General features: G+C 39.1%; 2 protein-coding genes across 2 annotated transcripts in view; one reads left to right on the forward strand and one right to left on the reverse strand.

Moving 5' to 3' along the window:
* The first annotated feature begins 9,452 nt into the window (after positions 1 to 9,452).
* On the forward strand, positions 9,453 to 12,891 carry rasl11b (RAS-like, family 11, member B). Its single transcript, XM_028802218.2, has 4 exons — positions 9,453 to 9,738; positions 9,865 to 9,925; positions 10,035 to 10,107; positions 11,608 to 12,891. Exons 1-4 carry the CDS (start codon positions 9,627 to 9,629, stop codon positions 12,073 to 12,075), a joined length of 714 nt encoding a protein of 237 aa, XP_028658051.1. The 5' UTR covers positions 9,453 to 9,626; the 3' UTR covers positions 12,076 to 12,891.
* Positions 12,892 to 21,340: 8,449 nt separating this feature from the next.
* The window catches only part of scfd2 (sec1 family domain containing 2), a 651,507-nt gene continuing 647,635 nt past the window's right edge, over positions 21,341 to 25,212 (reverse strand). Inside the window, 1 exon segment of the mRNA XM_028802220.2 lies at positions 21,341 to 22,400. Coding sequence (XP_028658053.2) covers positions 22,308 to 22,400 — 93 coding nt within the window. The 3' untranslated portion in view covers positions 21,341 to 22,307.

The following is a 25,212-nucleotide window of genomic DNA, read 5'->3' on the forward strand; positions in this document are numbered from 1 at the left end:
ACAGAGTCCGAGAATGAAGTGACACATTTCTAAAACATTGCACTTGATAACTTTTTTCCTACGTTCAAGTTGATTACAATTTATATTGGTATCCAGGGATGTGACTGTAAGATACCGTACATGCTGTATATGAAGCTGATTTTTATTGCCATTCTCTTGATTCATTTTAAAGTTTAGAGAATGCTGTTATACCACAATTCAAAATACTTGAGAGGCAAGGTTATCATTGTAGAGCAATATGGAAATTCAAATCTGTTCATATGTGGAGTACATACTTTTATTTGACAGACAATATAATAGCTGTACTTGGCTACAATTACAAAATAATGTATCCCAGACAAATAATAATTTGCCAAGAATTTATGAAACCTTGTATGCAGTTAACAGTACATTTATTTTTGAACGAAGTAGCCGCCTTCTTCCTGTAAACACACAGTTAACACCTGTTAATGTTTTACTCCGTACAAATCTCATGTTCCTCCTGTCATCTTTCTGAACTGTGTGTCTGTGTTGTGTTAAGTTTTCGTAAAGCTCCAAGACCATTGACCCTTTGTTAAATTCAGGCTCCCAAAAACACTAAAACCTCTTCATCCTGATTTTAGTTTTTGTACAAAAGCCATCCATTCTCTGAGCCTGCTTCAAGCAGATCAATTAATTATTATGCAACTTATTGAAAGCATACATTCTGAGTAAAACTTACAACATTCATATGGTCTTTTACCAGGTTTTTCTTCTGTTTTTCTTTGTACAAATTTTCATTGTATTGTGTCAAAGAGTAGCATAGAGCCTTACAGAATAAAGTATCAATGCAAATGGCACACATTTCTTAGAGTATATTTTTATATTTGTATGAATTTGAAAATACATTTTTTTTCTTTCTCAAGACAAGAACCTATAAATCCCTCAATTTTTTTTTATTTTCCCTATGGCTCTGAAGCTGAGGATCTGCACTGGTGTCTGAAAGTTTTCTGGTTCAAATTCTGTTACTGCCAGAAGGAATCCTACTCTGTTGGGCCCTTAAGCAAGACCCTTATCCTGAAAATTGCTCTGGGGTGCTGTACAATGGCTGGCCTTGCGCTCTGGCCTCCAAAAGGTCATGCAAAAAGACAATTTCCCCTTCGGGATTAATAAAGTGTATCAAAAACAAAAATCTACAGTACCATAGGGGATAAATGTTAGGAAAATATATTGATGGGGTCAGAATCTCTACTTCGAGTTTTCCAAGGATTTACACATTATAGGCATCGGTGAATTTGTTCTGACTTTTTTCGGAGTGATGTTTGTGTCTGTCTGCCCTCCAAATGACAGCTGACACAGTTACCAGTATTGCAAAATTCAAGGAGCCCTTGGATACTTGTAGTTTGCTCTACAAAGATGATGCTTTTATATTTTTTGCGCTCATTTGTGCAAAGATTGCAGCATAGTTGAGAAGGAGAATATACGTTTTATTTCAGAAACATATACTGTATTCTAACATTTCATTCCATGTAATAAAATACTGGCCTACAGTATTTCCCTACTAAAATCACACCTTTTTGTAAGGAAAGACATTTGGGGCAGCTCACAATTTTTTCTGTTTTATTATAAACATCTACTTAATAATTAACACACATACAAAAGAAAATGGCAAAAATATAACTAACTTGTCTCCCCGTTACAGTATTTCCACTCATGGTTAAATAACTTATGGATAATGAAAATAAAGTTATCAACAAGCCTGGAAATTAAAATGAAGGAAATAAGGGCTGAAAATTACCGAGGATGCTGTTATCTAAACGTTACGGAAACAGTAAGTGTTTCTGATTTTTGTTTTCTCAGACAATAGGTAGGGCGCTATAGCACATATATGAGTAAATAAGAATCTCATTTAGCATTAAATGAAGAAAACAGAAACAAAAGCCTGCAGTCATTGTTGCAGGTTTGCTCGATGTTGATTTAGATTGACCAGTAAATCTTTCAATGGATGGTGCGTTTATTGAATCAAACCTGTCCAAGTCCTGTGTAGCACCAAAGCCACGCACAGTCCACAGCACAGTGCGCAATACTGTACACAATATATAAAACAGCTCAGTCTTTATTATAGGGTTCAGTGGTCCCTAAAAACAACATTTACAAATTCCTCCAAACACAATCTTCATATTTTGTTAGCTTCTTAGATATGTTCAGGAAATTGAGTTAAAAATGGGTTATCACTAAAAAAAAAAACAGCAATACATCAGTTCTGTCATCCGCAGCCTGATAGCAATCCTCAGATTCCCTTTCGCTCCTTTCATTTTACAGGCTGTGTTCCAGGACGCCATTCACCAGACACACACTTTACTGCCAAGTTACATAATTATTGTAAGTGGCAAGGCAACAAAGGCCCACTTTAACAAGAGGTGCCTCCCTTGAACCATCAGTATGTTGTTTTCTCACTTTACCCTGCCTCTGGTTATCATGTAATGTTTTTTTTGTCCACTTGAAAAACTGATTTCACTTACCATTTGCTTATATAACTAGGGTTTTAGCATATTAATCTGCCAGTGGCAGTATTTTCACGATAGTTGTATCATCTGTCATTTTTAGAAAAAGTTAATGTCTCCAATAGACTAAAGATATTTTTTAAATCCTGGTATTCTGTGTATTGTTTATAACATAACATTTGTTTTCCATGGCCACTTATTTGATTTGCATTTATTTCTGAAAGATATCTTTTAATGTCTTTATTTCTGAAGTAGTATCATTAGTGTGACTGTTCTTTTTTTCTTTTAGCTTGATTTCAACTGACACCTTACAATAACACTGTTTATACTTTACTATACTTTATTTTGATTTAATATACACATGAGAACTTTGTATTACAAGATGTAAATCAAACAGCTATCAACCTGACTCTGCTGAACAGCACCTACACTGTGAGTCTCTCTGTATTACAAATGATAAAGAACATGGTCTCTTTTTATGATTTGGTAAATGTTATGAAAGCACACCACATACCTTCTTGCCACTGTGGAATATTCAAGGCTGCTGTGCAGCACCCCCATATGATATTCAGTTGGTAAGGTGCTATATACATAAAGCAAGAAAGCAAGAGCTAATAGCTATACCTTTGTGCTTTCCATCTACATGTGTTAACTCACAGCATCCTAGGGGCCAATAAGACCACCTTGATTAAATTTTGTAAGTGAGACTGGATTGAAAAGACATTGGAAAAATAAAGAAACAATTTGGTAGCAAACTAAACTTGGTATTTCTATAATTCTGCTATTTTTTTCAGTCTTGCTCTCCCCTCAGTGGTCCATGGTGCTTAAAGATCATGTTTTTCAGTTTAATTAATTGGGAAAATTGCCTAAGATCAACTGTGATAATATTTTTAATAACCATGACTAGGCTTACAATCCAGTCACCATGGTGTATGCTTGATTAATAAAGAAGACAGTACATTTGAATAGATCCCAGTCTTATGCTCAGATTCACACTGACAATATCAATACTTCATAAATATGCAAGCATAATAATATAAAAATACCTGATTTTGAATATTTTGGTGTTTGGGCCGACTAGCTTAGTTATAAGCTCTGTTATTTGCTGTATACTCAAGTTGTTTCCCCATCCATAGAGTAGATGGCAATCAAGACTGGACACAATCCAATAATCCTTTTAAGCACATGCAATGTTTTCATAATAATCCAGACACCTTCATCAGTATATGACCACATATTATACTATGGTAAACACCCAGGGTTTGGACTAATAGGCTTGAGGTGTCCATTTAACACATTGTTATTTTTGGGTAATGGGATTTAACTTTCTGTTAAGAACACTGAATCTGGTACTTACAACCCCAAAAGTACATGCATGTTATAAACAAAGACAACCAAGATAAATAAATACTCCTAACTTCTATTGGCACAGAAACCTTAATTTGTCTATTCATTTGTATAAATAGACCTCCAAATCACCATCCCAGGTCAAATAGTCTGCTGATGACATGACACCATTACTGCCAGGTAGTTTCCGAATTGAACTCCCTCATTTAGAATTGGACACTTATTGGCGAAAACACACGGCAGATGGCAATCACAGATCCCTAAAAGATGAAAATCATTGTGATGGGTCAACAGGTAGTGGTGCCCTCTGGTATTCAGTATCTTGCTTGTGCTAGGTGGCTAGTATTTATGAATTACATTAAACTCTTTCCCTTTTTCATAGGCAGATTGTTGCCACTATTGCTCTCACTTTCTTCCTTAAGCACAGCTTTGGCTTTCAAGCTACAGTCTTGAAATTCGGCACACTGATACCTTTCAACATAAGTCAGGATTACGACATAACATTAGGCCTTGTCCCAGGTGGTGGTTCACCAGAGAAAAAGCCCCACACAGGTTGTGATGGTTAGCACACCGAATTAGATTTCTGCCCATTACATTTAACTTTTTCTTTAATCAAACATGTCCCTCATTATTTTTGTCATGGCCCCAAGCCACCCAGGTGGGGCCATATTGTCTCTTAAGTTATTTATTGCAGTTTGGAGTTCTTTCCCCCAAAAAGATGAAAGCAGGTATGTTGTATACAAAAACGTTTTTCAAAAATAGTAATAGTTATCAACTAAAAGTTGGTAATGGTTTAAGTGTAATAAAGCTTGGTAATATATATAATTTGTAATTACTTTTTACCTTTCCACTTTCTCACCAGGAAATGCCATGTAACTCCGATAGTGGAACTCTAAATGAAAGAATGCCTGGCAGTGACACAGCCTCTGAGTGTGGGAAGCAAAGCTTCAGTGCTGGCTCATGTGCTTTCAACATGGAGTATGTAGTTTAAACAAATTCCCATCCTAGACTTTGTGAAAAATATAGAGACTTGGACAGTTAAAGGTTTAGGGTCGCAGCCATAATGCCCTGTTTAATAGAAAGCAAATAAAAAGTTTACTTATGCAGAGTGACTGGTCCACAAGGTGGCTTTCGTTGCTGATGAAAAGGTTGCTTCCCATAGAGAGGATGTATCCCCTTGGGTCTAGCAATGAATGTTTACTTCAAGTCCACGTACTTCTTAAATAGGGGAAGGACTGGAAGGGGCAGGAGCTCTGGACTCCAAGTGGAAGTCACATCATGGTTCTGCTGGGGTGTCTTCCTCTACTCTAAGGTTAGAGAGAGAGAGAGAGAGAAAGGAAGCTAACAACTGTGTAACACCCTTAGCATTTCCACTATTTTACCTGAACTGAGCCTCCAAAGCCCTCGTGTCGCTCACGTGTCTGACAGCGTTCTGATTCCAGACACAACATGTTAATCTGACTGGTGTCATGTTGTTGTTTCTGTGAGTGTGATTATATTTGTATGGCTCCTTGTGTCCATTGCATAGACTGCAACTGAGTCATGGCCACTGCACCTAGATGGGCCTTGGCTCTCTGCAAGCAAGCCCACGTGTGCTTCAGCTGGTTTTGTACATGTATGGATGAATAAGCTTTAAATGGCAATGCTATACTGTATTCATTCTATGCACCTGACATAGAACTCTCGATACATACAGTGATAGCCTCAGTGTTCCCATGGTAACATTCTCAGTAGCTGGTGTGAAAACGTCAGAAGCAGCAGTAGATAAACCGCACCATGTTAGAGCCATCTCAGTTGGACCTCACTCCAGAATGGCTGTAATCAAACTGTGGCCTTCTTCAGTAACTTGAAAATCTTTGACCAGTTCTTCATTAATATATAGACAGTGACCTTATAAAATCATGTGATAGGCATTGTTATTCCAATGTGCTAACAGAACCTGGGGTATAGACATTGTTATTTTTCATCTACATTTATTGTATTTGTTAAACATTCTAAAATCACAAATAACATATTTCTCCTTTCGCATGTACTCCTGCAGTTTTTTTTTTTCCAAAAGGGGCTTGTTGAGGCTAGTGAAATGTTGACAGAACCTAATCATCATCATCATTTTTTTAACACCAGCTGGTCCTTGCAGGGCAGGAGGATTGTCTTTCTTGGGGTGACCTGCTTATTCTGAATTTGACATATAATACATCTATTTGGTGTTTTCTGAAACTGTTTATTCCAATATGAAACACAGGAACCCAATGACTATCCCAACAATATCAGGCACAAGGCTGGGGTAAAACCAGAACAACGGACATAGGGTGAACAAAAGCTAAGCAGATGGGTCTCCAGTTTGCTTTAAAAAGTGTGGGTGTCTCAAAATTTGTATTCATCTCATGTACAGTAACAGCTACTGGTCAGCTGGTTGTGTTAGCAGGGCACAGTGGACACAAATTAGAAGAGCATGAGCAAGTTGGACTGAAAATGGGAATGTAAAGGTGGACAGATTTGCTCTATACCTGCTATTGCAGCCCACTCACTGTACAGCCAATTGACAATCTTTGAGAGGTAACAAACAGACTGATAATACAATTCCTAAGTGAAATAACAATATGTCTGGCAGTGTTCTTTATATAAGTGCTACTACATTGCTTTAGAGGGTCTCGTTCCTTATTAAGGTATCAGAAATAGCCTTTCAGGATTGTCCTTGCAGTATCACAGATTTATTTAAATAAGTGAATGATAGTTTGCCTGCACGGTGGGTTGGCACCCTGCCCGGGATTGGTCCCTGCCTTGTGCCCTGTGTTGACTGGGATTGGCTCCAGCAGACCCCCGTGACCCTGTGTTCGGATTCAGCGGGTTGGAAAATGGATGGATGGATGGATGGTAGTTTGGTTGAATGTTATCTGGGGAAGATAATCTAAAAGACAGATAATTTGAATTACTACCCGACTAGTCAAAAGCAAAGGGAAAACGAAGAACACATCATTACTCGGGTGATTTTTAGTAAGAGCAAAATTAATAGTTGAAATCGGCATGTTCTGTCAACAGTGATTCTTAGAAAGGCATTAGAAAGCCATGCTTTCTTTGGAAGAGTTCAGTGGACAGTGTTCAGTCTGTTATCCAATTACTGATTTATGTATTATGCCTCCTTTAGTATACTCTCATCCTTGTGTATGTAGGACTCTTTAATTGTTATCCCGCATTATTGCTGATGTTTCCTATTAGCACAACCCATCTAAAAAGACACTTTGTACACACATTTACTGTGCCTTAGATATCCTTGATGAAAACATAAAGAAAGAGTTCTCTTATTTAACTGAATATATTTGTTTTGTTGCATAAGACGGAAACTGGATACAATACTTGATGAGATGCACTGAAGCTGTCCTGTTTCCTTGTTTCTAAGACACCATGTTAATTTATGCTGTTTATGTGTTTATACTCTAAGGCATATTTGAGCTTCTATCCAAATCAATGCCAAAATTATTTAACAGCATGAAGACTACAGCCTTAGTAATACACAGTGCATCGGCCTGCCAGACCAGTACAAAAATGAAAACAAAATTGCAGCACATAGGCTGTAGCAGCCAGATGGACATTAATTGATTAAGCAGATGGAATACAAAACTTCCAGCTGTGAAAAGTCAGGATGGTATTGCTCTCTGTGGAGTGACCCTCAAGTATTTTCGGCACAGACAGGCACTTCAGCGTTTGTAAAATATTATTCAAGTGCCTACCCAGTTCATAATTCAGATTCACATCATGGTTTACAGTAACTGGATAAACAAAGGCTACAATGGTCCACACTTTGTGTGTGTCTCCAGCTACACACACATATTCCCTAGAGGTGGCAATACAGACTACTCTGTGCCGTTTATATACCTGCTCCTTAGAGGTCAATTGTATAAAAAATGTGCAGAAATCTTCCCTAAGCCTAAGAATCAGAAAAAAGCAGTGTTTGACCCAGTGTTGAACGATGAGGAGTATCACCACCTACGAAATAAGCAACTGAAACAACTCCACCCTTCAAACATTCTCTCCAGCTAGGGAGTCTTATCCTGTGGCCATCACATCTCCCCAGAATCTCCTAGAATGCTAATGTGGTGCCTTTATTAGGCATATTATGTCACTGGAAAACCCTGATTAATAGAAAAAAAAAAAAAGTACAGGAGCGTAGTAACTTTTGGAAGTTAACCAATTAAATTTTATATATGTTTATAGATGGGTAGATAGATTTAAAAAGAATATTCTAAAACTTAATATAAATCATGTCTATAAGTGGCTGGAGCATATCTTTGCAATGATTGGGCGCCACTCCATCACAAGATCCATTTATTGTATTCACGCACAAGTATATTCAGGTTATTTCTTCAACGTTAGGAAGAATCCTAATGAATTACTCTATTTCCAAAAGGGCAACAAGGCAGTGTATTGAGTAAAAACAGGAATGGATGAACTAAACTACATGAACAAACAATACTACATTTTTTGTCACTGGCAAGCATAACTGTTTGATCTCTCAAGGTTTATGTTGCAAACTAAATGTGTATGTGTCCACCTGCAACACACATCAGTGTCTTGGGTCAATTTCTGCATCTTGTCACTTGGGTTTCTATGCAGTTGCATATTCTGCCTGGCCGTGTGGGTTTTCTTTTATGTACAGTTTACATCCCCGAAGACAAGTTTAGGTTAGAGGGTGATTTTAAATTGACCCTTGTGAGGGTGGGTAAATGCATTAGTAGACACTGTGATGGACAATCTTGATTTAAGATTCGTGAAAGCTGTGTTGTGTCCCGGCTGATTTATTCAAGATATGTACGACGGACATTTCTACACTCTGTACTTACACCAGGCAATTGGTACCAGTCACGAGTCACTGAGGACTACGGCAGATTTGAAACCTGTTCAGCGGCTTTCTGAACAGGAAGCATACATATTTGCCCAAGGTGATTTAGAACAGTTAGTATTTGGGTCTAATGACAAGACAAATTATAGTGTTCAAAATAAAGTGGATAAGTAAATAATACAAAGTTGGGAGACCGCAGAATAATACAGTATTTTGGACTATTAATGTACATTTTAGGATGCCTTCAAGTTCTAAAGAGAATCCCTAATAGCAAATCTTTGCATCGTCGACTATGTGTCAACATTGTGGCATGCCTTCAAAAGCGAACGACGCTTTTTTCCCCTGTTCCCAGAATACATAACTAGCACTCACCTTTGTCGGTATAACTGTAACGCGTTTGGGAGTGCTGAAGATGATCAGTTTGTGCCGCTCGGGGACAAGCAGAGTCCTACAGCTCACCCTAGCGATGATAACAAACAGCGCTGTCATTAAACGCGCATTCATGGGCCGACAGCAAACAGCTTAAAAACGATAGTTACTGTAACAAAAATTACCTCGATAAATAAGATCTAGAATACATCAGTCGTGGTTCAAAACTAAGTGGTGTGAAAAAAACAAAGCCCCGTGCCGATTCACGTGTTTCTTAACAGACTCGGGCAGTATGAAGGCAAACGCCGACTGTTCTGCCCGCCCACCTGTCGCTCCTCCGCACAGTACCCTGAGAGTGGGAGGCGTGGCTTTGTCTGGTGCGAACCAATAGAGTTGCCGTCGCTCAGGGTCTGTATAAAAACAACGGACTGCACCGTTTGAAAAGTAGAAGTTAACAGTGAATGGGAGAGGAGGTGGTATAATATTCGTGCTGGCCACATATGGCATTGGTTATCTGTGCTTGTCTGATAGTGGTGCTTCGTTAGCTCTTTACACTCTCAAGGATTTAACAGTTCCCGAGACGTCTTTTCCTTCTTTCAATTTTTAAGAAGATGCGTCTTATTCAAAATATGTCGACTATAGCGGAATATTCTGGCAGCGACTGTCCAGCCGGCAAAGTTATTAAGATTGCGGTCATTGGTGACAGTGGCGTTGGCAAAACTGGTAAGTATGATAAATAAATTTTCTTCGTTGTGCTAAATAAAGTAAAATAGGAGCACAGAAAGGCGCTGTGCATTAGACGGTTTAACTGACCTCTCTGTTTTGTATTTCTTTTTTCCCTTGCTACAGCTTTGGTGGTGCGCTTTCTAACCAAGAGGTTTATCGGCGACTATGAAAGAAATGCAGGCAAGTAACAAACCCTCACTGAACTAATTTTAAGCAAGGTCTGTTATTAAAGGTTGTGGATGTCGAGGGCTGGAAAGACGTCGTACTAACTCTTTTTTCCCTTCTCCAGGTAGCCTGTATTCCAGGCAGGTCCAGCTTGATGGTGAACAGGTCGCCATTCAGGTCCAGGACACCCCCGGCGTACAGGTGAGTTTGAGCATCGCATGTTTTTTCATAGTCGGATGTCAGTCCCGCGAAAGTGCACGGCATTGTCGACGCAACCGTTTCAGTTAAGACACAAAAGTAGTTAAAATCGTAAAATGGTCCGTCGTTGTAGTGATTTATCATTTGGATAAGATGTTCAGATACCACCACCCCATGAAGTGTGGGTATCGAGAAGTATTTCTCAGAGTTCTTAACCCTGTTCACTGTAGTGTGGTCATCCGCTATACAACAAGCACTGGGTAGATCTCTTTATTGCCAAACCAGTGGTTTTACTTAGATACTCTAACCACGTTTATTCTCCGCAATTACAGAATGGTTGGTGCGACTCGGGGGTGATTTGGTTTGTGTGGATAAACTTGACCACCTTCACATGAGCCGTTGCCGCAGCCTTTTGTGTAGTATATACTGTAGAAGTCTAAAGAGCAGTCATTTTGGTGATGCAGGCGAGCCTGTTGAGATGTGACGAGAGTGGGCAGCGACTGACTATCCGCATGGTAAACCGGGGGGGTTTGGTGAACTGGCACTAGTTCTTGTGGATTGTTGGCTTTTGTAATCTGACCAGTCAAATTCCTGTTTCCAGGAGGTCGCAGAAACAACACACTCTTGTAATGTGTGAAGTGATTTAATGCACCGCTATGAATATGAATTAAACTGCGCTTAAAATCAACGTGGTGTAATTTTGTACTTATTTTAATGTCTACTTCAGGCTGAGTAGCCTTGTTTTGTAAATGCCTGAGTTAACTGAACTGAAAACTTGCGGCCATTTAAATCCAGTAATACCTGCTAAACTTTCAAGATACTTTAAACAAATTATAAATGTCTGTGAACTTCTCAGTAAATATGCTAAAATGGGTAAATATTACATTATAATGGCACATAGATATGGTGCTTTTGTTTTATATTGTCCATAGCATGCAAACTCGTTTCTTTGAAGAAAATAAGTTTTCTCCAGCTCCAGGGGTAAAATGTAGGAGCAAAAGTGTGTGTGTGTGTGTGTGAGAGAGAGAGAGAAAGCGCAAGATTTGCTGTAGACAAAGGGTTGTTAGTTAGCATGTCTTCCACCCCCAGCCATGTGGACTGAAATGCTCGGTCCGGGTTATGTCTAACTGCTATGTGATGCTTGCTTGCCGACGTAGCCTTCCTGTGCTGGGCACTCCTCCAAACCAGACTAACTTTGTTAACGAGAGAGTCTGCATGTCTAGCCAGCCAATTTCCCATTTTTGTTAAAATGAGTATCTGACATTGGCAGCACACAATACAACCAATTGCATAGTCAGAGGAGTGCCTTTATAACTACCACATATAATAAAGTGGGCTTCGTGACAGTAGCTGTTAAGTTCATTATAGTCTGTCTTTCTCCTTTTCAACAAAGACACTTAATTTTAAGATAATGTAGACTGCAAGTTTTGTTTTTTACTGTAGAAATTAAAACCAGCTCACTTGAGATTATAAAACCCTTGTATCATTTTTTTTTTCTTTCAGATCAATGGACACAACTTAAACTGCAATGAGCAGGTCAACCGATCCATCCAGTGGGCAGATGCAGTGGTTTTGGTCTACTCCATTACCGATTATAAGAGCTTTGAAATAATAAGCCACCTTCATCAACAGGTCCGCCGCACACATGCAGACCGTGTCCCTGTTGTTATTGTGGCAAATAAGGCTGACTTACTGCACATCAAACAGGTTGAGCCACAGCATGGACTGAAGCTTGCCAACATGTTGAGGTGTACCTTCTACGAGGTGTCTGCAAGTGAGAACTATAATGATGTGTACAATGCCTTTCATCTCCTCTGCAAAGAAATTGCAAAGCAACACCAGGTAACCAGCAACACAGAAAAGAGGCGCTCCTCTATTATTCCTAGGCCCAAGTCACCCAACATGCAGGATTTGAAGAGGAGATTTAAACAAGCTTTATCTGCCAAAGTGAGGACTGTAACCTCTGTTTGAAGGGAACAACAAAAGGCTTTTTTGGTGTGGCAGTGAGTTTTCACATAGTTAAGTGGAGATTCAACTTTGATATGCAAAGCAGCAGCAGTTGCCATTAGACAAAAGGGAACTGAGTTGCAGGAAGATTCCAGACTGTAGCGTCCTGAAGATGGTGGAACAGAGGGAGTACTATAATGATGGAACAAATGACTCTTAATGATTATGGGTGTAATGTGCTGCCAAAAGCTAAATGCCCGCTTCAAGCTGTACAAGTTGCAACAAATTTGGGTCAGTGTTGTGACAGCTGCGTGGTTAGAGTGGGTAGCCGGGTGGGGGATCTGCCCTGACGAGTTGAAGTGTGCAGGCTTTCTAGTGATGCTGCCTGTGTGGGGGTAAGTAAGTGTAATGTGAAACCTGTACACAAAATGCAAGTTGGCCTTGCACACATTATAGTTGCAGCTACAACGACAGAATTGCTCCTTTTTTTGTCTGTCTGTAAGACATTTGTATTTAACTGTATTATAAAATTATCGGTGTGCAGTGTTTTTGAAGAGATTTAATGCACTTCAGTCCCAGTCCTGAGCTTTTTTTTAATTCAGCCTTTGTTTCCTTAGAACAATTAAGTTTGAATTTTTGCCTACTTTAAGTGGCATCCACTGTTGGCAGTGAATGGTTACTTTTTTTGGTAAATGTCAACATAGTGTTTTACTGTAAGTGTTTACAGTTGTCATATTAAGTTGGTTTCTTCGCACCTTTGAAAACCCTGCCCTTTTAAATATGCACTTTATAAAAAGGCTCAGGGTTCTGTGACTTATTTATGTTTACAATTTTTTTTGTTCTATGGGTTTTCTTGTCATGTTTGTTTAAAAAAATAAAAAAATTACCTTCATTTTGTCATTTTCTGTTTGAAGTGGGATCTGTAAGCCCTACAATCAGTCTTTAAATTTTAAAATTTAAGCTTGCAGCCTTACAGAATAGTAACATTATATATGGAAACTTTCAGTAGGATAAAACAGTCCTGTCCACTGTATAAAGCAAAAGCCATTTTTCATCTTTTTTTTTTTTTTTTTTTTTTTTTAAGTGTAGTTGACAGTTTGGTAAGGCCCTAAAATTGTAGGAACTGAGGAGAATATGCATATGTTGGAAAGATCAAATCTACAAACAAAAGCCCTTTCACAATGAAGAGTCTGGTAATGGCTTGAACTTTGAACACAGCCCATCTCAGAAAAGTCTACCTTCCCTATAGGAAATATGGCTTTCATGCTTAAGTAGTGTGGTGGTACATGTTTTATGGAAGGTGGGTAGGTAGTGTAGTGTGCTGGCTACTTCATGCAACTTTTAATTACCTTTTCTTATTGATTGCACTGATTAAATGTGTATTTCATCACTGCTTTTAAATTAGCCTGGTCAGGATCAGTCAGCCCTAGAAGGGACAACCTCTTGCATGTACTAATGACTATAATTCGGTACCAGCTACAGTTACGAAATAGTTTTCTTCAAAAACATGTGGTCAGTAGAAATAAATGGAGCCGAGCAAGCATCTCTAAGTCCACCTGCAGTATGTGGCTAAACAGAGAAAATGCCCATAAAAATCAAGGGAAAAAGGTGTATGTCACACTCTTCACAACCTGTTGATTTAAACTGGTCATTATGCCTGAGTAACAGTTTTTGGACTTGCCAAGTGTCCATTTCCATTGCACAGAAAAAGCAAATCGCTGTATGTGACAGCACACCGTTTATATGCAGATGAATTCCAGTACAAGGGCTTGAGGGATAATTCTGGTAGAATCAGTGGCAAATCAGAAATCCAGTGCATCATGGGGCCAATTTAGAGTGCTAAGCTAGCCAAGCCATACAGCTGAGGGATATAGGAGCAAATCCATAAATGGGAAAATCATACTGGTAGTACACAGAGTGGTTGGACAAGGGTGCGAATGATGGGCTTGGGCTCGGAGGCAGCAGTGCCAACTAAATGCATGTGGTTGGAGCCTAGTTTACCTGGTCATGTGATGTTGGTGGTCTGATGCCAGCAGTAACGGGTATGAGCCAACGTGGTGCCTATCTTTATAAATTTAATAAATGGGTCTGGCTGGCCACTGCTGGCTCCTGCCATGACTCAGCTGGCTTCAGCTTTCTGTAATCCTGCACTGGCAAAGATACAAATGTAGGAGTGAATTCTAATACGTCCATTTCCATCTCAGTTTTTGTATTTGCGGGCAACTGGGTGCAAGGCTGGAGCTAAATCTAAAGAGGATGCCACACTGTCACAAGGCCTGTCTCTGCACACATTCATTTACATTGTGGAATAAGGGAAGAATATCATGCAACCATGTGGTGAATGTAGGGTCCACAGGTGCTGTGAAGCCACCATGAATTGATCAGTCCTATCACAGGCTGATACACATGCCTGACCGATGTGGGGATTATTAGCCAAGACTACAGATGGACACCAATCTTTAGAGTTGCTGCTTCACATGCATACTGTAGTTCAGGGTTCAAAGCTTGCCTTAGCCATTCTTCATGTGGCTTCTCCATGTTCACAATGCTTTAAGTAATTCCGTACCCTCCTACATCCCAGAGGCTAAAGTAAAGCAAGCGTGCCCTTTGATATGCTGGTGCCTTGTCCAGGATCAAAATTGGGATGGGCGAAATAAAGAAATAAGCACATTTAGCCATCAGATTGATGAAGGTGAGTTTCAAAGGATAACTTTACTGTTCAGCTTGTGATCCTCTTCTGAGTCCTCCAACACAGAGTGCACATTCTGTAACTCAGGTGTTTGTGAACACTGACCCCAGTGTTTGGTGAAATTAAGGTTTAAGTTGTGGCTATGATGGAGGCAGATGAGTTGGTGTCAAAGTTTGGTGCCTGCATGTTTTCTTGCTGCAGTAGAAGAGTTCACTCAGGAAACAAGCAGAAAAACTGAGGCTTGTCTAGACAAGACCCCAGTGACCAAGCCAAGTCAGCCACCGGCCTGCTATAATTCATGTCAGCCGTAATGAGGTGCGAACGAGTAAGAACCACTGGCGCTGTGCAAGTTTTTCACCGGGGTAGGGGGGGGGGGGTTTATTGTAAAGCACAGATTATCATTTTAAAGACCAGAGGTCAGGATAAGAGAACATTAGCACTTTACACCCTAGGCAACACTCACTTCTGCTGCCACCGTTTTAATGAGCCAGTCTACTGTTTTGTTTCTTTGTTTTGTCGTTTTTCTCTGTTATGGTCAGTGCTTATAAAATGTCATACAGCAACTACTAGAAACAGAAGCATTGGCAGTCTTCTGTTCTTGCAAGCTTTTGTACCTGGTACAGCTTTGCTACATAAATGAAGTGTTTCGCTTATTAAAGTCCTTCCTTTTGTCTGCTGGATTCCAGCAGCTTCACTTTTTTTTTTTTTTTTAAACACTTCCACAGTATAAGGAATTCAGGACATGCAAACTAAACAGCATGTGGCGGCATTTACGATCACTCCTGGCAAAAGGCACATCATTTATCATTACTGGTACCATAAAACAACCCACTGAGATTACATACGTTTTCATGTTTCAGAAAATTGCTTCTGAATTAATTACATTCTCTTCTTAAAAGTCAATAAAATCAAGACGAAAAGGTACTCTTCTGATATTTCCACACCAAAGCCACTCGTTGAACTAATGCACTGACTTACCCACTCGGGAAGGGGAGTTCTTGGCTGTATTTTTTATTTTTACTGGCAGTCTTTTCTTCTTTGGAAACTCACATTGTGGAAATGAATTTCTAAAACAATTAGAAAAGATTTAATTAAAAAAAAGACATTTAACACTCATAATTACCAGAGGTTTTAGTGTGAAGTGTCTCACCCAGCCAGCTGTCGACATCTGTCATACCCATCTTCAAATGTTTAGCCACAGAGCTACTGCTTGGTGTTCTCAACTTTTAAGTATTTGCGACCCGAGTTTTCATAACAGATTTAATCGCGTCCCCCCTAACGTTTCTTGGAAACCCTAATAAAATTTATTCCTATATTTTTTGCTGCCGATACACCGCTTGTTTTCTTTTTTTCACATCTTCGCGCCCCCACAGGTTGAGAACCACTGATTTAAACTTTTGCTATTCTTTCTGAAATATAGAATTATTCATATTGACCTCAGTGATTACCAGCTTATCTCCAAAGATCATTTAACAACTGTGAAGCACCCCAAAACAAGTGAGCAGGCGAGTGCGCAATGTGTATTCACTAACACAAACACGTTCCTCCAGTCCATTAGCCGTTTGTGCTTCTGGTTTTACATTTCGTTCAATTTCACAACAGTTTAGTTAAATTTCAGCAGTAAGGAAAAGACGAGACTTGCAGGAAATCACAAATTACTGTCTAGACTACCAGAATAATTGAAACAGAGTGTGCTGCAGAATTCCTTGTTGGGTTCATCCCATCAGTTTTGCCTGCCGTCGGGTTTGAGTTTGGGTGTCATATCCAAACACCAGCAGAAACTTAAAAAGAACTGACCATAATGCACTGGGGCACTTAAACTGCCACATGCCAGGAAGTTGTGTTTTTTTTCATTGAGATTTTTAGGTAGAAAAATGTATAGAACTCCTGTTGTTGACTGGTTTGTGGTCAAACAGAAATGGACCAGATGAAGGAGAAGGAGAATTCAAATCTTTGGGCTAGCTTGTGACTTGTTTGTTTCTAAGACATCGCACTTGCGTGTGTAAAACATTCAAACACACACAAGAGACTAAGAATAACAAAACAACAGATATTAAAATAGAAAATATGACCTTTGACCCTGCCCTGGTGGAACATTTTCTAAATTCAGTCAGTCATTATCCAACCCGCTATATCCTAACACAAGGTCACAGGGGTCCGTTTGGAGCCAATCCCAGCCAACACACGGTGCAAGGCAGGAAAAAATCCCGGGCTGTGCGGAAACCCACTGCAGTTTCTAAATTCAATTTTCATTAAATTTAGTTGGAACCAATGAGAATCCGGTTGTGTTCTAGAAAACACGCCAGCCAGTGTTTCCACCCCGCTACTGGTTACAGACTCACTGAAATAAACCAAACTTTTCAATTTACTGTTAGCATTTACACAACTTTGTGAATGCATGAAGACGACAGTGTGTGAACAACATGAAAACGAGTGCAGGGACTTCGAAATTCATGAATCCGTCTTGAAGGCTAACCAACGCCAGGCCAAGGAACATCTTGTTAATAGGTCATCATCTGTTATCTTCCAGTGTCACCCAGATTTATATGAACAAATCCTAAACGTAGGGAATGTTACAAGTATTGACATACCCATAAAATAAAGTGAGAGAAAGCATTTTGCAACAATATTTTTGGTAAATGTTGTAAGGACTTAAAGGAATTAAAACAGGTAACAACACGACCACAGCCAATGAAGGGTTTTTCCTGACATATCATTACTTTTTGGAGGACTAATTAATTCTTTTTTTTTTTTTAATTACGCGAATGTTCTGCAAATTATTGCACCATTGGAATTCACATTATGGCCGATCGAGCTGGTCTTTTGTTCTCAGGGAGATGGATCAGGCACAGAGGCAGCACACTTTCAAACGGCCCTCAGCTGCAAAACAAAGGCACTTTCAAATAACACTTACCGGTGCGGGAACAGCTGCGGACAACAGCACACAAGGCAGTTACATGCTGGCCCACTTACATGCTGTTCAGTTCTGACCTGTCCTGTCCAGACCACCTCCTGCTACGTTCAAGCCTTTCTCTGCTTCTGCTGCTATTCAGCTGAACGCTCCCAAGGAAGACCCCTTCAAGTACCTCTAATCTGAAGGGTGATCGGTAGAGTAAGGCAGACAACTTGTTGTCAAGTTTGCTGTATGTTTGAATAAAAGCTCCAACACTGTTTTTTCATGTGCCAGATTAAACAGCCCGTTGCCCAGTTCTGTCGCGCCTGCCTTGTTTGTGCAACTCAAAAGCCTGAACACGACAACATGAAGGATTGGGAGCTCATAGAAGGTTCATTTGGCATTTCTTTTTACCATTGCAAGGCCTTGTGGGCCTCCACATGAGTCCTTCTCCCTGCTCCCCACTTTGATTGTTTTATATTAAGAAGTGCATCCAGGACTCCAACACCGCTTCCGTGGTCCCGGGGAGCAGTCCCATCCACCCCCCAGCTACTGGTGAGTGCAAACAAGAAAGGTGCTGTATGTCCTGCCTAGGGAGATCAGAAGGCCTAATGGATTTGATTTGGGACCAGAAGATGATACATAGCCTAAAAAAACTACAAGTCAATGTCAATTAAACCAAATAACAAAGGCAAAATGTTCAGCTGAAAACATAGTAAAGGAAACAAAGCAAAAGGATCTAAACTGTAAAGTGTCAAGCAATGAAACACACACAAAAAAGTCTCTAGTGGATTCCGCGGTCTCGGATAAACAGGAAGTGCATTGTGGTGAGCTTTACACTGTTGACCTGATTGCATCACAGGCTCATCCCTCAATGGCTGCAACCCTAGCAATAATATACAAATAAAATAAAAAATACAAAATGACGGCACCCATGATAAAACAAAATGGCACCAGAAAAAGTGCATGAATGCCCGATCGCATGTATTTTATTTAAGGAATTCTATTTAAAATTCCCAGATAACTACTAAAATGTTATATTTTAACAGCTTTCCAGACCACTGTTACATGTTAAAGGCACATTGTTCTTTATAATACTTGATCAGGAATCATTTATGCGTATATATAAAACTAAATGTACCAGATTGAGTGACCACTTTAAGAAAATGCTTTTCATTAATGGATCAGCCTGCGGTGGGTTGGCACCCTGCCTGGGATTGGTTCCTGCCTTGTGCCCTGTGTTGGCTGGGATTGGCTCCAGCAGACCCCCGTGACCCTGTGTTCAGATTCAGCGGGTTGGAAAATGGATGGATGGATGGATCAGCTTCATGGCCCTGAGGCACACCAATAAGCCAACCTTACCATAAAGGTCATTTAATTGGAGGAAATTAAACTGAGAAAACTGCAGTGATATTTTAAATTATTAGTCAGACGCGTCCATCTTAGTGCCAGGGTATAGTTAACTTGCCACTCTGTGGCATTGTGGGGACAGCCCCCCTTGTATCTTATGTAAGGGTCCAAAAAAATAGTACCCCCATAAAAAAAAAACGGGAATAGCTCTGGAAGATGATTATTGTCACATGTTTTCAATGCAAAAACATATACGGAATCATTATCAAGTGTCTTCACTTACTTGAAAATGATCTGTTATCATAAAAGAAATAATGTTTCCCTTTGTTCTTACTTACACCATCCAATCTTTACGTCCATGTGTTTTTAAGTATTAAGATGTGTTTTTATTTTATTGTCTGCAACCATCACCACGTCTTTTGAATATTCCATTGTCACCTTCTGTATTCTGTAATTTAAGCTAATTACATTACTGATGCCCCTTAAGAAATCAGAACCCTCCCTGTCTTGGCCGGCTCTGCATTGCTCTGTTTGCTGACGTGTTTGATTTGCATCTGCACAACTCTTTATCTGACACTCAAGTTTTAAGACAGCATTACAGAGGAAATGTGGCGTTTTATGAAATTTGAAGTCATTTAGAAACTCTACATTTTTCCAGAACAGGCAACAGGAAAATTAGCCAAGAATTAATTCAGTGAAATGTTTAAACCTGCTTTAGAATAACACAGCTCATAAATTAGATTGCAAAGTACCATGAATTATTCTAGGAAAAAATCTAGAAAAACATTTCTACAAGTTAATATATTTTCCTAAAATAAGAACAACTAATTAACTACATCATTAAATATACAGCACCAGTAGCGGCGCACTTCAGGATACTGTGCAGTTAATACACTTGACTTGAGCATTCATAGTTTTCCTACTCTTCCTCTGTACGTTTAGCATTCGTTTGCTCAGAGGTTGATGTGCTTGCTGCTTCCAGAGCAGTTCTTGTTTTCTCCACCCTAGTGGCCCACTTCTTCTCTTCTTTCGTCGGCATCTTTTCGTGTTAAAACTGATTAAGTCAGTGTTTGTATTGCATTTACTTAGTATGTTTTCCTTTACTTTTCACTTAAGCTGGTACTTAAGTCTTCAATCTGCCTCAAGAATGATTTAAGATATTAAGAGAAGTGACGGCGAAGGTGGTAGGAATGAGAACGGCGCCCGTACACATGCGCCGCATGGCCGCCCTGCTGGCTGCTTGCCGAGAGTTGACTGTACAATAAAATAAAATAAAAAGAGGAATAACGTGGGGGTCAATCATCACCATGAAAGCAGATAGTAGTCATCACATAGTATATGTGTACCAAACTTCAGGTCAACAGTTTGCAAAACGGTTTGCGAGCTACAGGTGATTTAAAATCCTGGACAGACAAACAAATGGCCACGGTAGCATATAATATAAGAAGATTATTCTTACCAGGCACTTTCATGTCAGTGGGCTCACTTGGTCTGAAGGGTCCATTCACATGTAAAGGTGCTCCATGAAGAGTGCAGTATGACTGTTTATCTGGTCATAAGCTTCACATCACAGCTATTATTCAGATCATGTTTTAAAGTTCTCACTTATTTACAAAGCAAGGCAAAAAAGGATATAAGATTGAGGGTTTCTACTTCTAAAATCTTGGCTTTATCAATTGTTGGTGTGTCATTTGAATCAAACAAATGTATGTTAATTTGAAAGGCATAAATCCTTACCCATCTACTTTATGGTTCTTTACTTCCTTCCTTTCTCCTAATGAGTTTATTATGACATTTTCTCCATACCCCACCACCTTTTTAACAAATCACCTTCCAATAGTTCAGGGTGAAGACCCAATAAAACACCTTACCTGTATGCTGCAGTGAAAGCACTGGAGATATTTTTTGTGAACATCTGACAACATGGAAACCCTAAAGAGCTGATGCATCATGCTGAGACTCCAAGTTCTCTGATGACAGCCTTAAAGTAAGTGTGGTCAAGCAAGTCCTTTCCTCTTGTGAGGTGTGCTATTTAGAGAGTGTGGGGCTGATCACCTATTATCTTCCACAATTATCCAGGCCTGCTTTGAATAGAGGACTGAATAACAATGCCCCAAAGCTTGCATGTATATGTAACAGTGTCAGGAGAAGCACCTTTACAAATTCAATAGGCTGCTACCTGGAGTTGAAGTCTAGCAGTTCAAACTCAGTAACAAGAAGGACAAGCAGGGCCTGCTCACGTATCCCCTATCTATGTAATGCTATCACCCACTGAAGAAGAAGAACCCAAAAAAAAGTAGCTCTGAAAATGTAAGCCACTTCCATTCAAATTAAGAAACGAGATCAAGGCAACCCAATTTTTAATCAAAGTGAACATTTTTATTATTAAAAAAGGAAGAGGGCACATTCTAAATATTTTTGACTAATGTAATCTGCTGGATTTCTTTACTGCAGTCTGCTGAACAGATGTGAGCTTTCTGAAGGCCTAATATTTTCCATCTAAGGCAAAGGAATTTTTAAACCCAATGTGTCTAAAAGTGAAGTCGAGGTACCAGTGAATACCCGATTACTGCCACAGAATAAAAATACAATATGCTTATTTTTGTTAATCAAACTTTTCCTGGCTTTGTTTTTTTTTCATGTAGTTCTGCTACTTTTTGTAAAAGTTTCAAAGGAATGTCTGCCTGAATTTTCATTCATTCATTAGATTTAAGTGATTAAGTAAATACTGAAATTCACTGAATCAGTACATAAGCTTTAATCCTCTCCATCTCTTCATTCATCTTGTTCAGTTCATGTCAGGGTTGCGGGTGCATTTCCCAATAACATCAGGCACAAGGCAGGAACCAACAATGGAGAGGGGGGCAGCCAGTCAGAAGGGCACATTCATTCATACAGTCAAACTTACTCACATTTAGAGAAGGAAGCTGAAATAACTAAGGGGAAGCTCACAAAGACACAGGCCGAATGTGTCTTCTCCCCATCAGGCACAACTTGAACTTACAACACTGGAGATGTGAGGCAACAACTCTAACCACTCAGCTACCATGTTGTCTATAATACACTTTCAAACAAATTATTCTAAAATTAGAAATAATGATGCATGCTTTGCCTTGGTTACTGTAAAAATGGACACCTACTGTGCATAAAAGAAAAATTCCACCTATCTATTTTAAAAGGACACAACCAAAATTACAATGATTTCCATTTATTTTCATTTCCTGCCTTCTAATAAAAGAAAATTCTCCTGTTTGAATAGAAGAGATGTAAAGACACAGAAGATTCTCTTGACAGCATCATCTTGTTTTGGATATTTCACTTGGCTTAGACTCCGATGTCTGGGTGCAGCCGGTCTGTGGCAAACAGGAGCTCAGGAATATCCGTGGGTCTCAGCAGTCTGGTGGTGAGCACTACAACCTAGGAGATGGAGCAATAACATGAGCGTTACACTTAACATCTCAGATCTTACTACTTGACACACTCATTAAGGCAACAATCCTTAAGAAGTTAGCAGAGGGCATCACAACTGTATCTCTTTGGCCTGTAGAGCATCAAAGCAGCAACCTACACTATTTCTGCTTTTGCTGATTAATATATAACTTACATATAATCACTACATTTCCAGTATTTTTTTTCTTAACTACAAAATGGCTTCCCATTAAATTTTATGCCCTGGATGTATAACAATAACTTATAACTCAAGTTGGAAATCTTCAAGTAGGTTAGGTATTTTCTGTAAAAATGCTACACAACATGGGCAAAGTAAGGTAAAAGTTGAACGCACCTAATAAAGACACTGCTTTTTATAACCTCAGTGCTGTTCAGGATTAAACAAATACTAAGAGATGAGTAAAAGATAACAATAAAAGGGAAAAGATGTGAGGGTTCCAGAAGTCCGTTTACTAACCTGAAAGTCTCATAATAACCTGTTAAATGTGTGTAAATAATGTAGCTAAAGGAAAAGCGTGCACATTAAAGTTCTGTTCACATGCCATTAGCTGTTCACTGAAGCAGATGATCAAAAGGATTAAAGAGAACTGACTTTTTTACAGGCTCTTGAAACAAAGCAGATGATAACGTCATCTCATTAAATGACCTGTTCATTTTAACTATTTAAACAATGACGAGATTCACTCTGGGCACCGTGCTCTTGCTTTCAGGTGGTCTCTCTACTCTGCTGAACGCAAAGCCCAGTCATTCTGCTGGGAAGAACACTCGAGAGCAGCAGCAGCCGCCACACACCAGTGACTTGACATTTGCTGGCAAATCAGCAGGGAGAGTGAGTTCAAGAAGTACAGAATATCACGGGGCTTTTAACTGAAACAGCAGATTATGCACTCTTATCATTTTTTTTATAGGTGCTAACTGGTGAACAGACAGTATGCTCAAATTATTGGCTAGTACAATAATGTAAAAATATCTAAGAAAAAGGTACAAAGCTAAAACATTATTTTAAACGCACATGCAAAATTTAAAATCAGTTATGAATTACTCAGATTTTACTAAAATTGACCATTGGGACCTTTCTGCCCTTCATTAAAGTTATCTTTATTTAGCACTGCACCACTCCAACACTTCCCACCGTCTTTTTGTCCCATTTCCATCTGTCAGAAGGTACCGTAACATTCAAAGCAGTTCTACAACAGCTCCAACCCCTGGGCTGCCCCCTACACACAAATCTACTTCTAGTAGCTTATTTATACATTTGTTACTACTGTTGTTTATTACTGGATCTTGTTATTATTTATTTCTATTTATTTCAATTTATTACTATCAACTCATTTACCATTTATTTATTTATAGTATAGTTTCCACTTGTCTTGTAGTTGTCCTGTGTTTATGTATACATTGCATTGTGGTCCTAAGATGACTTTATTTTGTACTATTGTGTATGGGTGGTTTGATAATAAAGCCACTTGACTTGAAATTAAGTAGGGTCTATTCTTCATCTATTTTGACGTCTGACATAAGTTACTTGTGTGCCCCCCTGGAAAGCAGGCCAGCTTGATGCACTGCCTTTCTGAAACAAAAGTCTGATTCCAAAGAGCAGAGTGCTCACCAAGTGCAACAAAGTGGGGTTAAATTACAAAGGCATATGGCACATATGCCGAAGTGCTCAAAGATGACCTTCTCTAAACTAATACATAGCTATTTCCTCTAGATAAGTCATTTTCATTTCACTCTATTTGTTAATCTTCAAGATGTTTATTACACATTTGTGTTGTGATGACGTTGATTCAATAGTAAAGCCAAATAAGATGCATTTGAAATGTTTACTTTATATGAACATTTTACAAGCATTAAGTTTTTGATATTTCAAAATCTTATTTTGAATTAAAAACTAGATTGACATTATATAAAAGTAATTGTTTCTCTGATTTCTCAGAATAGCCCTTTCCATTCAGCATTCATGACCAAAAATGTGTCTTTATAACAAATTCACTGTTTCTAGTGGTTTCAGAATTTACTGTCTTAATCTTCTTTGTTTATTTATCTGGTTTGTACAATGCTATATACTGTATATTCTGTCGTTCTTTATTTATTCTGTAAGTGCCTTGAGCATGGGAAAGGCGCTATATAAATAAAATGTATTATTATTATTACAGAAGACATACTTAAAATCTGTCTTCCGCATTTCTCCAAATGTTAGATTTTGTCACCTCTGATTTCCATAATGAAGTGTTCAGGATGCAGACAATATCCTCCTTACATAGCTAAAACAGCCAGGTAATCCAACCCACTGCCATTAAATTCTGTAAGACAAACAAGTACACACTCTACTTGCAAAATACGTCACGTTGGCACAATAATAAGTGCACCTACTGTCTCCTTTAAGAGGCTAGTGCCCTGTTTGCCCTCAGAACAAACTGAATTTTTCAGAATATATAGTCAACGTTCTGCAAAAAATATGTTGACTTGAGAAAATCTGAAAGCTGCTGCAAATGTGGTGTCTAAACAGTTCCTTCCATCTCATTCCAGATGCTTGACTGAGACTACAGAGGCCTCTGCATCTATCTGAATTCACTTTCCTGTTTTCAAAACCATTTATGGAACTTCCTAGCCATGTGGCATGGAACATTTCCCTGTTGACAGGCCACATCTGCAGATTGGCACGCAAACAAGGCTGTATCTGACCTGCTACAGCATTAAAATATGATGGGATCTATTTGTATCAAGAGAAAGCACGTCCAGAGGATTAGAATACCCCCAACACTTATATTAAACCTCC

This window comes from Erpetoichthys calabaricus, chromosome 5 (assembly GCF_900747795.2).
Source record: "Erpetoichthys calabaricus chromosome 5, fErpCal1.3, whole genome shotgun sequence".
NCBI classification, from domain to species: Eukaryota; Metazoa; Chordata; class Cladistia; order Polypteriformes; family Polypteridae; genus Erpetoichthys; species Erpetoichthys calabaricus.